This window comes from Lycorma delicatula, chromosome 3, assembly GCF_047948215.1.
Source record: "Lycorma delicatula isolate Av1 chromosome 3, ASM4794821v1, whole genome shotgun sequence".
NCBI lineage: Eukaryota > Metazoa > Arthropoda > Insecta > Hemiptera > Fulgoridae > Lycorma > Lycorma delicatula.
This window is the reverse complement of record NC_134457.1, coordinates 108,766,984-108,781,018: the sequence shown is the minus strand read 5'-3', so window position 1 is coordinate 108,781,018 and position 14,035 is coordinate 108,766,984. Positions and strand designations below refer to the sequence as shown.

At 29.9% G+C, this 14,035-nt stretch overlaps 1 protein-coding gene across 2 annotated transcripts in view; it reads right to left on the bottom strand.

The window, feature by feature from the left end:
• Positions 1-14,035, bottom strand: part of LOC142320960 (zwei Ig domain protein zig-8-like) — a 970,121-nt gene that overhangs the window by 42,906 nt on the left and 913,180 nt on the right. For both annotated transcript variants that reach the window (XM_075358949.1, XM_075358948.1), the window contains one exon: positions 6,072-6,208. In XM_075358949.1, the coding sequence (XP_075215064.1) occupies positions 6,072-6,208 (137 nt within the window). The remainder of the gene's footprint in view (positions 1-6,071; positions 6,209-14,035) is intronic.

Here is a 14,035-nt window from a genome sequence, read left to right as displayed (position 1 = left end):
TGAAATAACGGAAACCTGACTGACGCATAAAGGGAAAAAATCTCACGAGTTAATGGAAATTTTTTTCAAAATAGCAGAGAACCGTAATTTATACAAAAAAATAGTATAACATTTAATGCTACACATAAAGTACAATAGTTAAATTTTCCCACGATATAAAGTAGAATAAGTATACTGTACAGTATTATACTTACTGCATCCAGTATACTGTACTACATAAGCTATGTTACAAATTACCCTGCATAAACAAAAATAAAATTTAGTCGAGTCAGAATTTCAGAGTTATAACAGATAAATTCGCATTTAACACTACATAAATATTTACATTTTCAGTAAACTCGTCGCCAATAATATAGGCAACGACAGACAGACAGAGAGTATTAAAACCTTGTACACGGCATACAGTCATCGTTTTACCCACCGGGTTGGTCCAGTGGTGAACGCTTCCCAAATCAGCTGATTTGGAAGTCGAGAGTTTCAGCGTTCAGATCCTAGCAAAGGCAATCCTAGCAAACTTTTATATACGGATTTGAATTCTGGATCGTGAATACCGGTGTTCTTTGATGGTTGGATTTCAATTAACCACACATCTCAGGAATGGTCGAACAAGACTATACTTCATTTACACTCACACATATTATCCTCATTCATTCTCTGAAATAATACCTGAACGGTAATTCCCGGAGGCTAAACAGAAAAAAGAAAGTAAGTCATCGTTGTTTTGGCTGCTTACAGTAAATTAGCCTTTATGCTTAATAACCTGTGAATCATTCCTTAACTATAGTCATAATATTTACTTAAATTAATTATGTAATGCCACTACAAGTAACATTCGCCAAATTTGTCGTTTTAATTTTTAATTTTTACGGATCCATATTACAGTTCAGTACCTAAAGTACAGAACTGTACAGTGCGATTGTTAGTTTAGTGTTCTTCTGGATGCTGTCTATTAGTGTAACAAGTATGGCATCGAAAAAGAGAGTTGTGTTGGACTTGGATAAAAAAATCAAAGTAATCGAAGCCAGCGAAAAAGACAAACTGTCCGTTAAAAACTTAGTCGAAAAATTTGGCGCAGGTAAGACTCAAATCTATGAAATTTAAAAAAATAAAAACAAGTTAAAAACTGATTGGTTAAAAGGGATCGGTTCAAATAAAAGGCATGTGCGAAATACTGGCAACGAAGAAATCAACAAAATTGTTTGGGAGTGATTTGTAAGTGCGAGAACAAGAAAGTTATCTCAGGTGTAATTGTACAGTACCAAGCAAAGGAAATTGCAGAGAAATTAGATGGCATCAACTTCAGCGCTTTAAATCGTTGGCTGGAAAGTTTTAAAAAGCGGCATCAAATTGTGTTTAAAGAAGTATGTGGCGGGGCTGGAGATAAGTGTGTGAGATAATAATTGAATGGAAAACAAAACTTGCTACATTACGAACCTAGAAATATTGCAAACGGAAACGAAACCGGACTTCTTTATCGTGCACTACCGAGTAAGGTAGTACTCGAAGCTATAATTTGGCTGTCGGAATCATTTAAATGCGTATCGCTAGAGACGGTTCAATACTGTGCTTTCAAAAAGCCAACTTTCAATTGCACACGGCTACAGAAACGGGACTTACGACGACATCTGATGACTTGTAGGAAGAACTGAACAGGTCGTCTTAAGAAAATGTAATTACTGAAGAATTTGTTAATATGGACAACTTATTAGTGACCGAAGCTAACTCAGAGAATATAGATAAATTTATTGACCACCATCAAGAGAAAGCTGACGAAGACAAATGCGATTCCGATGTCGAGGACCGTAACAATAACGAAAAAAAAAAACTAGTTTATACAGTGCAGCGTTATCCAACATATTAGGCGTTCAGGAATTTTCACTTACAGGAAATGATTCAAAGTTGTTTAACATAATTTGTAAAGTCAGAATATTGACAGAAATCATAGTAGCTGAAAGTAAAAGTTCAGTACAAAAAAGTAACCAATTTTTTTTCTTATAATAAAGACTAAATTGCATAATGAACAGTAATAAAGTACATTTAGGTTAATTTAAATTATGTTTACTTATTAAAGCGTATTAGTTTAAGGTACTAAAATTCGTTATTCTTCAAAATTATCAGTTTTTAAATTTAAGATTTTTTAAATTAAAATATGAAAATTGTTCTACAATCCAGTAAGTAGTACACTGTCCTGTACGTGCTAACATTAGTTAGAAATTTTGTGCTTATGAATTCGCTAACAAACTACTGTAAAGTCAACTGCTGAAAGTGAAATGGGGTTCTGGTAAGTACACTATTATTTTTTTTCTTTTTAATTGTGTAATTTGCTAGTTCATTCTAGTATTTACCGGAATCCTGTTCACAACGGAAAATATTTTCGGTTCCGCGAAATTCCGTTAACTCTGGTTTTACTGTATATTTCAGATAGTGAATATTAAACAAAATACGACTAACATAATTTGCAATGCAATAATATCCACTAATCTGAAAATCCAAAGAGAATAAATAAAAGGGACTACAGAAGTACATACTTGAATTTCGTTTTAACAACTATATTTACGTAAACTTAGTTATCATTTAAAAATACATTCACATAAAAACATACATACAAGCTCATTTTGTAAGATAAAGCAGGAAATAAACATTGAATGCGTAACAACCTTTGTTCCTGATTAATTTAATTAGTATAAATAATCCATTTTTCAACGGCAGAAAACCAATGTTTGGTACATTAGTAGCTTTACATTACTTATAACATTTTTTTCTGGCGGCTGCGAGTAATGTAAATTTCTTGAGAAATACTAATCAAAGTGAATTTCTCTGAAAGTAAAACGTGTTATACGCAGCCAATCCCTGCAAGTTGACAAGAGTCGCTGTAGGACTGAATAATACCTGCAGTCCGGTGGGCTTGGAATACTGATATGCATTTATACATTTATCTCAGTTAAGAAGGTATCTTATCTCTTTTTTTCAGTGATTTCTAACAGAAAATCACCTTATTCCTCAACTTTCTGGTAAGCCTGGCAAGGAATGCCTGTTATTCTTAATCAAAAGGGTGCCGTTTTCAGCAGTGAATTACGACTTGTCTATCGTCTACTATCATTACCGTTGTAGCGCTTAACAAAATTGTACATCATTTACATGTACCAATACTGCTTTATTTTCATTACATAATAGTAATAAGCTTTGTAATAATAGTAGTAAGCTTTGTTATGAATAAAACTAAACTATGCCAGAGCTGGCAGGAGTACGTCAATAAATGGTGGTTTACATATCCCTGACTACATTAAAATAATATTCATGATCCTATTAGTGCTCATGTAATTGTCATTATTAATGTTGTCTTACAGGTTCATGTAAATCACTGTGTTATTATTTATATTATATAAAACGTTGATACAATCGTGAAGAGAATTAATACAACATTATTAACAGTATTCAACCTTCTTACAAAAAAATGTCAAAAGTATAAAATATTAATAAAAAAAATAATAATTAGAAAAAAGAAAAAAATGTAAATCAAAAAAGATGAAAATATTCATGGATATTTTCGAGAGAAAAAAAATTTAAATGTATTCATCGTAGTCAATGCCAAATATTTTACGCCTTCTTAAAAATACTCAGTATAAGGTGAAATAATATTTTATTGGGAACAATAAATGTTACCAACTTTATAAAAAGAAATCTTTACACAAAATTTCTCTTATTTGTAATTTAATTTTGATATGATATTTATTAGATATTAATTTTTATTCTATGCTTATTAGCTTATTAATATAAAATACGATTTTCTATTACCAACAACCGCTTAGTACCTCGGAACGAAAAATAGTTTTGTTTTTTTTATTTCTTTAACTCCCGAACTTCTTGTAAAACAGGGTGAAACTTCGTTAACATACTAAAACAGACAGATGAACGAGGTTTTCTATTTCAAAAAAATATCTTTTATTACCTAAATTTTATGATGTAGGATAATTCAGTACCATGAATAGTGTTAACAAAAATTTCATTATTTTTCTATAATGAAAGCAAGAGAATTTTTTCTACTGTAATTGAAACAACTCGTTTTTGTTATTGTAATAATACATTAATTAGTTAAGCAAAGATAAGCCTTTCAAGAGACATAGATCCAATTTTTGCAATTACTAGTTAATGGGTTAAATGTTGCAATTCGTATGTGGCTTCAAACTTAGGCCTAATTTTCTGTTTTACGTAAATCAATTTGTATAAATGCAGTTTTTCTTTAATTCAGTATGATTTCAACGCTATAATTATTGGTAATTCTTTTATTTTGTGTTCCATAACCAGTTTTTATGTTCTAGTAAAGCCAAATATCATTGTATTTTTATGTGTTAGATTAGTATTTTTAATATATTTTGTTCTCTGCCTTTTATGTTATTTAAAGTATATGCTAGTACATTTACTTAATTTTCTCAATAAATAAACTTTTTAAATTTCTAAATCTTTACTTTTGTATCACATTATTAAAGGTTGAATAAAAGCAAATAATTGTCTAAGACATTTACCTATTGTCTGGGAAATATTATTTTACAAAGAGATATTTATTTTACTAAAGTTGGAATCATTGGTTGTTTATCATTTTTATTTCGCTGCCTGTTTTGAATATTTTGACAAAGATGGACTAAAACGTTTGACAGTAACAATAACATAAATGTATTTTTTTATTTTATGTCCTGGCAACGGTGTAAAAATCGAAAGTGCTTGAGATGTTTTAACGGTATTATTTTTTTTTTGTTTTGTGGTAAGAGATTGAATATTATTACTGGCATAAATATTTATAAATCATTTTTATTTATACATCATTTGCGTGTTTAAAGTCATAAATTAGTCGGGCTATAGCTTTCACCTCATTTTCCAATTTCTCAAAGGAAACTGTTCAACTCAAGGGAATGTTTATGTCTAAAACATAATTCACAGAGACAATAACCAAATATTTTATCAAACTTCACTGTTATAGAAAATATAACGCGATTATTCGCTCTTTTTAATCATATGATTATTTTTACTTCCTTGTGCGAAGTAAAGGAAGTATTGTGATCGCGTAAAATTTCGGTTTCTTAATTTCAACGGAAATATCCATTTTGACCATTTCTGAATTCACCTTGATTAATTTCGGCGTGACGTCTGTACGTACGTATGTATGTACATACGTATGTATCTCGTCGTAAATAATCTATCGTATCTAAAAGATTGTTGATCAATAATGTGGATCTCCAGAGTAACCAATCTGTCAAGAAATTACTGGTGAGATGAGTGCCCTTTTCCTGGAACCACACCTTTGGTTGGACTTCTTACTTTATTTCATAGAGATCTTATTTATAAACAACCTTTTTTTCTCTGTTTGTTTCTTTCTCACCAAGAATCTATAAAAATACTGCTTCTTTCGCATTTTTGTAGTTGGGAGTGCCCTGTAATTCGATCCCTATAACTTTACAAATGGTCTTACCTGGGCTTGAAGCGTAAAGAGAGGATTTATGATCTCCTCTAATACATGAAAATTCCAGTTATTCGAATATTATAAATCTCTTTAAAGCATAAAATAAAGGGCCTTAAGCAGGAATTACTATAATTACTGTCGTACCTACGGTAATAGAAAATATGAATGAGGCAAACGTTTTAGTCTCAACTTGCACCTGGATCTCTGAACATCCAATTAAAGCGTGTTCTCATTCTGTTTATAAAAATCAATTTTTTCAGCAAAAATTTAGGAAAAAACCTTTTACCGTTAAAAATTAATTTAAAAAAAAACGGAAAAAATTAAATTCCTGGGAAATAATGTTTTTAATTTATAAGTACGTTCTACGACAGATACGGGTAAACATTACTAAAACACTATACCCTACGTAGCTATCAATCAGGGCAAGTATTACGCTCAAAGATTTCATGAAAATCCTGAAAAAAACTGTTTCTGTTTTTTAAAGTTATTTAAAGTGGTATTTCTATTTTTTAAATAACTGAGAAAAGAAAACTAGATAAACGTTTAATAAAATCAAGAAAATAGAAATTTTACATCTCGGTAATACACTAAATTAACAATACGTTTAAATACTAACCATTCAGGATGTGTACGGAGACAGATGCTGCCGCCAAGCGACCTACTGAGCACGTATAGTTACCGGAGTTTCTCTTCTGTGCATGTTCCATAACCAGTGTGGAAATCACAGTGCCGTGACCTAGACTTACGTTTAACCTATAAAAAAAAGTAAATTAATTACTAAATATAAATAAACAATTCGAGGACACTGGGCTGACAATACCTGAATTGGTGAAGCCAATAGAAATAAAGACTGTATTGAAATTAACTTATTTTTTTTTTGCTATTAAAAATTGTATTATTATTTTTAGCTTCTAGGTTTTAATAAAAGTAATTAATTAAATTTATTATTTTTATTAATTAAATACTAGTAAATTTTTTATTACTTTGTAAGTTACTTCTGTTCGTTTATAATTTTTTTGTTCTCTTTTTTTTATAAATTACTAATGATTACAATTTTTATGATTACAGATGATGATTGTAGCAATTAAAATGCACATGGTTTTAGATTTTAATTTTAGTTAAACAGTTTTTGAACATTCTCTTAATTATTTTGTAACACAAACCTGAGTTCTTACAAACTACAAACCACAAATTATTTGGATTGGTTAAAATTATTAAACAGCGCGGAAAGAAAAGGAATTCCCTACAGATTGTCTTAATTTATCAATGTTCATAATTTACGACTTTTTTCAATTCCTCTTTTCACTCTCAATTTTCTTAAATCAAGAAATATCACTACTACAACATAAATTAGTAATAACATAGAAGAAAATACGAGCATAAAAAAATTATTGTGACGTTCGTGTTAAAAGACAATAAGAATAACTATTAATATCGCTCAGCTTTCCGGCAAGCGAAAGCACTTCTATCATTTCTTTTATAACAGTTAGTTCTATAAACATTACCCGAAACATATACTATGTTTCGAAACACGTATCAAATAAAGTTAAAAAATAAATACTTAGGTTAAAATATAACAAGGTGTTTGCCAGTACAGTTTTAAAATTTAATAAAAATATAAAGGTGTGAGGAGAAATTTTACAGACTTTAATTTCTTTATCAAGAAATGAAGAATTTTTATTTCTATAAATTTTGGCCCTCATCGTTGAGGAAACTAATTTTATTCAAAAATGTATATTTTGATACATAATACTTTAGTGTGATAGAATATTTATAGTAGATAACGATGTTATAGAAACAATATTAGAATAGAGAGGGAGAGAGAGTGTGAAAGAGAGAACTCAAAAGATAAACCTGATGATTTCTTGTATACTGAACAGGTGATGGTCGGTTAAGGGATAACTGTCAACTGCGTATCAGATCCTTTTTATTTCTCAAACGCAACATGTTACACCTGTGATACCTTGCAATTTTATTAATAGTGATTTTGTTATAATGCTTTCAGTACACTTTTCTGAAAGTACTGCTAATACCTACGACTCATTAATAACTCTTTCCCTTCTGGTATCGGACTCGATGAAACGGTTATTAAAGGTAAAGTAGTCGACCACATATGTTTAAAATAAATCTCACAAATTAGAATGGATGTGGCAACTTAACTGATAGCTGGATCCTCTTCAGCAATAAGAAACAATTCAATATAATTGCAGCAGAAAATATTTTTTTTTATATGTAATCAACCAAATCAATCATCCAACATTGAATGGAATTATAAATTCTTTAAATTTCGTTAAAAAAATTTTTATTCATAAAATTTATCGAAAAATGTAAATTTTACACATAAATCAGTTTCGCTCAGTGGATGAAGTTTGAAATGCTTAAAAGGTTTTAATTACAATTTTTTTATTTATTAGATTCTGTTTAATTTATAATTGATGAAGTCTTTTGATAAAATTGTACAGTATGAAAATTAAAATCTTTCCTCCACAATGTAATCTCAGCATTCATACTAAATACAAACATAATTGGGCGCTTTAATTTTATGATTGAATTGAATACCTAAATAATCCATATTGCTTCAATTCTGATAAATAATTATTGTGGCATACACATATTTTAAGTTAAATATAGAATAGATATCAACAATCTGATTATGATCACCATTTATCCTGTAAAGATCCTGTAGATTTATCCTGTAGAGAAATCATCGAATAGGCAAATAAGGGGTATATATATATATGTGTGTGTGTCTGTGTGTGTAAATGATAGATCACTTTATTGTAGTTTCAAAATAAATAGACTCTGAATAATATAATTTAAATTTTGTGTAATAAACTTATCCGTTTACCAACTCTAGCTCATAAAACCAATTGTAAACTTCGAAATAAATAATAAAACACGCGTGCTTGCTTCTACATGGGTGCATATACGTAAAACGAAATACGTAAGAGATCAGGATAATAATACATATAGCAAAAGTTGTAAATTAATTTTTTATTGTTGAGCCTTATATTTAATTTTTTGTTTATACTCTTAGAATTTTAATAAGTTTCAGAAAATATAAATGATGTGTTTGAAAGCGAGACACGAATGTGCGGTGAATGAACAGACAATATCTTATCGTTGTCGTTGTCATATAGCCGTGTTTCAGTTTTAAAACAAATCCAATTTAGACAGTGGCACTAAATGTAACAGTACCACTAGACTACCCCTAACCCGCACATCCTGCTACACTCTAACTACCCATCCTTCCCCTTTCACTACAAATTCTGAGCAGGTTTTGACGATGGTCGGCGAGTGAGTGAGTGAGTTACGGAGACCCCGATCCTGGTATCGATCTCGACTGATGGTGCGGGGGAGAGCGACTGCAAGCATCACCCTTCCCTTTGGTAGAACGCGCGTGTGAGTGTGTTTGTGTGTGCCTCAAAGTATTCCCTATCGGCCAACGACAGCTTACTTCTACCGTATCTTTGGTTGCCTCTAATATATATATATATATATATATATATATATATACAACATTTCTTGTAAGCCGCCAGTATATTCTCTTACACGGTAAGCGAGTGACCTTCTGATCGTCATCGTCTTCACACTCAACTCACATTTCTTTATACTGTCGATCGCATCCTTGAACCGATTCAATTTCATTCCTCTTTCTTCATGAATGCGGTTGAAGAAAAGAAAACAAGAACTACTCTTAGTAAAACTATTCTAGTGTAACACGAAAAATTTAATACGTATGTTAATGAGTAAAAATGAACCATCATTTTAGATATTGTCAGAATTAATCAGACTGATCTTCTTTTATGATAAATCAGACTGATTTTTAGAGGTAATATTACATTTGTATGAAGTGTAGAACCTTTATTGAAATATACTAATTCTGATATTAGTGATAAAACTAAGCTGTGTCAATGATTCGTAGTTCCTATCATAGACTCTTTTCAAAATCAGATGGAGATATGTCTGTCTATTAACTATATGGGAATAATAAAATGAGGAAATCAATAAAAAAGGGAGAATAATAATTTTTTTTCTTCCTTTCCCTGGTAAGCATGGTATTGAATTCTTTTTATGCTTTAGAATGGAAGAGATAGTTTCTGAAATTACTTTTAACATATGTTACATCGCTTACAATCATTACTGTTATGGCACTTAACATACTTAGTATGAATTATTCTAAAGAATTAATTTTTTTTGATAATTCTGTACCATGTGGTAATTTTTGTTTATTTTTAATATTTCGTAAAAATTACATTACTGGGTATTTTACTTGTGTCATTCCTAACTTTCTGAAGCTTAAAAATTCAATATTTCAACTATAGTATTGGTATAGTTGTTATAAACCTTCATCTTCAACTTATATATCAGTAAGTTAATTAAAAATTTCAATTGCAATTCAAAATTTAATCACAGATTTTCTTCGCATTCAAAAGTATTGATCGTATGTTAGTTGTTTAAAACCACTTCCGCTATAAAATGGTATACAACTTAATGTAACAATTAACAATTAATTTTTTTTATATATTGAATAATAAATATAAGTTATAATTTAAAGTAACACAGTTTTTACACACAGTTTTAATGTTTTTTAAAGGTACAAATTTTTATTTTTGTTTAGAATTTTTGAATTCTTTATATAGCTCTTATAGAACCATAAATAATTTTACTTATAGTACAAAAAAATATTTGTCGATATATATATATATATAAAACGAAAATGTTGGGAAGAATTCTTTAAAAAAATTAATGTTGCACATAGGAGAATAAAAGATAAGAGATTATTGAGTTCGATGGTAAAGTTCTTTTACGTTAAAATGGTGGAAAAAGAAGGCTACTTAAGGAAAATTCTCAAAAATTCAAATTGAAAGATCATACAAATAAAGCTAGTAGAGTAAACGATAGCAGAAGTTACAATTCTCAAACATCTAGTACGTAGTACATACAGCATAATTCTAAATTGCACGGCAATCTATCTGGAGATGATTCTGTAGCCAAAATAAGAAAAAAGTTCATAAAAGCATAAATTAGAAAACGGTTCGTTAGCGAGTATCGGTTCGCAAAACATTTAGCCCTGCTTTCTGGTGCACCCTCTATGAAATTAAACCGTACTAAAAATCTTGAGAAATAAATCGAGAGGTAAATTTGGTGTTTCCTTACTGGTTTTTGGTTTAAGAAATTGAATAAAAGTGATCTCAGACTTCTAGATTAATGAGAATTTAAGAAAAACGGGGTAAAACACAAAAATGTTTGGTCGGAAAATACACTTTTTTAGGTTTGGAATAAAATAACTTTGTTAATTTATCAATAAACAAACAACAATTTCTAGTTAAGGTTATAGAGATTTTAGTTCTGAGAAAATTGATGTACATAACGTCTATTAAAATTAAACAAAAATTTGAGAAGTTCAGCTTTAATTAGAAACAAAACACTTAAACTGGATCGAAAAAGGGATACGAATTTAAACAAAATAATTTACATATAAATGCTAAAAATGATAAAAATAAATTTAAAAGACATAATTCTCATATTAAATATTTTTATTTTTTCATAGGTTGGCAATAACAGCTGATCAAAGATTAAGTTTAGAGTATAGCATTTCAATATTTATTTGAGCGGTTTTTGTGCAGTGTTATTGTTCGATTAGTCATTCACAATGGGTGATACCACAAATTTGTTTTCGTTTGGAAAGTTGACGGACATGTTGCTAATTTATGGTAAGGTAAATAAAAATGAATTGACTGCTGTGCGTGAATACCGAGAAAATGATCCAAATCGAAGAGTACCAGTTCGTAAAACATTTGAAATTTTGGAAATGAGAGTTCGAGAAATAGGTTTGCTTAAACCACAACGATTCGATGCTGGTCGCGAACTTTTTGTGAGAAATGCCAACGCTGATGAAGCTATATTGAATGCGGTACTATTATCTCCCATCTCAAGTATCAGAAGATTGTCACATTGCATTCATGTTTCTCAATCAAGTATGGGGCGAACGCTATAGGAGCAACAATTATAGCCATTCCATACAACAAAAAGTATTACAATGTACAAAAGTTATTTACCAACTAATTTTGATTAACGGATGAAATTCTGTCGATGGTTAATTACAAAATGTGAACATCGTCTCAATAAATCCTGTTTTACGAGAAATGGCTTCGAAACACTCACAATCTGACAGAAGAAAATCGAAAATTCCCATGAAACTGCCACAAATCATTTCCAACGGACTTTTTGTTTAAAGTGTAGAATGGGTTTCTTGATCATAATCTCATAGGCCCTTTTTTTCATCGCTAAGGCTCAATGGAGAGCAGTACGTGCACTTTTAGCAAACAAATCTGATGGAATTCTTGAAGATATTCCATTTGCAGGTAGAGTAGATGTGATTTTTCAACCTCCTCACTGGCGCACCTCAGATGAGGTGCGCCATCAACCTCCTCACTACTGTTGTGATATAATGAATCACTTTTAGAATACATTTAGTAAGAAATGAATTGGTCGAAACGGACTAATAAAATGGCTATCTCTATCTCCCAATCTCATGCCAGCGGAGCTTTTCCTTTGGGGTTGGATGAAGCCTTAGTCTATTCCGTTCGAATTGCCATACAAAAGATAATAGAAGCTGCCCCTATTAGGAATAATAATGATTCTATTAGACGTGCCCCCGGCTAGCATGGATTCGTCGAGCTGAACTACGCATTGCATAGAATGGCCGCTACATCGAGCAATTATTTTGAAGAAATGTTTGTAGCTTTATCAAGTAAATTTTGGTATATATTTAGAAAAAAAAACAAAAAGTATGTCCTCCAACTTTTGTAAATGATTTATCAAACGGAGGAAGGAAACACTGTGTTCTAACCTACCGTGCTTTATTAACACTATCTACAATTGCAGTGTCCCGCACAAAGGGGTTTCTTTCTGATGGATGTGCAGTTATCACAGTTCATGAGTCAGGGAATGTGATTTTCTGGGCTAAGAAAAATCCTTAATTTGTCCGTGAGTTGGAAAGGAATCCCATCATGTCATGATATGAACTAGGATGACATCTCGGTATACGAGTATATTTCTCTTAAGGTACGGGGAGTTACTTGAAAATACTGTAGAAGAAGTCCAGTGTTTGGGAAACAATTTTTAAAAAGTTACCAGTAAATGGTTCAGGAAAAATAAACTTTTCATAAACGTATAGTAAACAAATTTTTTTCAATTCCTTATAAGGATTATATTGTTTTTATGTTTTGAATTTTTCTGTTACTCTGAAGAAATCGTGATTGTAAAGAATAAATCAGCTTGTTTGCTGTGTTAGTCGCTTGAAATTCTAATGATGATGATGATGTTGATGTAAGAATGGAATGTTTCAGGACAGTTTATGTCATCAACAACATAAAAGTTCTAGATAAAAAATTTATTCTTTGGTCATGTTAATATATTAGCAAAATATATAACTTATTTAAACATAAAAAACTGATTTAAATTATTTAAAAATGAAAAACTCGCATATATTGTTACAAAAAAACTAACCGTCTTGGTTAAAAGAAAACTATTTTAAAAGTTTATACAAATTCTGCGAGAGTTGAAAAACTCATCACGAGATGTACCTAAGTTGTAATGGTTATTAATTTAGTCATGAATATTAATGTTTTAACCGTAATTGCATTGATTTCTGTATTTGCATTTGTATTATGTCCTTATTTGATAATTGGTGAATTTGTAAAATTTATGAAATTTTATAATTCATTTTTTTTAAGTTCATTTATTTATATTTCAAATTATTATTTTTTTTTTGTTGTTAATAAGTTTTTGTTTTACGTATATGTGATTGGTAAATGTTGTTTTAATGTATTATGACGATGGATATCATCCCTTATATTGTATTTATTATTTAAAAACTTAAAAAGTAAATACGATTATAATAATGAAGTAAGTGAATATATTATACAATGTAATAAGTATTCTACATGCAGTAAGAAGAAAATAGAACAACCATTGCTTAAATTAGATAGCACGCTGGTATTTCAATTACATTTACACTTCATTGTATAACTGAAATCTCAGCTTTTTGCCAGGGATGCTGCCAATTCCAGAAATGGTTTAAAGAATCAAAGAAATTGTTAATTTCTGTACGTACATTAATTGTTGATGAGATTATTATGAGCATTTACCTTTAATCAAAATGACAATTTTTTATTCTGTTTCGTGGTTTTTTCTTCTTTTATTTATTGTCCGAAAGAAATAAAAAGTACTTATTAATAATAATGCTGTGAAAAATAAGGTGATAATACATAACTCACAAAAAGTTGTAAATTTTTAATTAAACTTTTAAAAATTATAAAAGATGATAAATTTGGTAATTTTCATTATCTTTTTAAAAAACTGGTTTGGATATAATGGTGAGGAGTTACTACATTTCAATTTTGTTTATTACGTGGAAAATTATTTTACTTTATTCGCCATAATAAGAGAAAGAATTAACAATCTATTTTATATAGGGATGCAGGATTTTATACATTCTCTCAATGTAACTGATGAAAAGACTATGATAAAAGACAGTGATAACTGTTGAGGATAAAAACTATAAGGTTATCG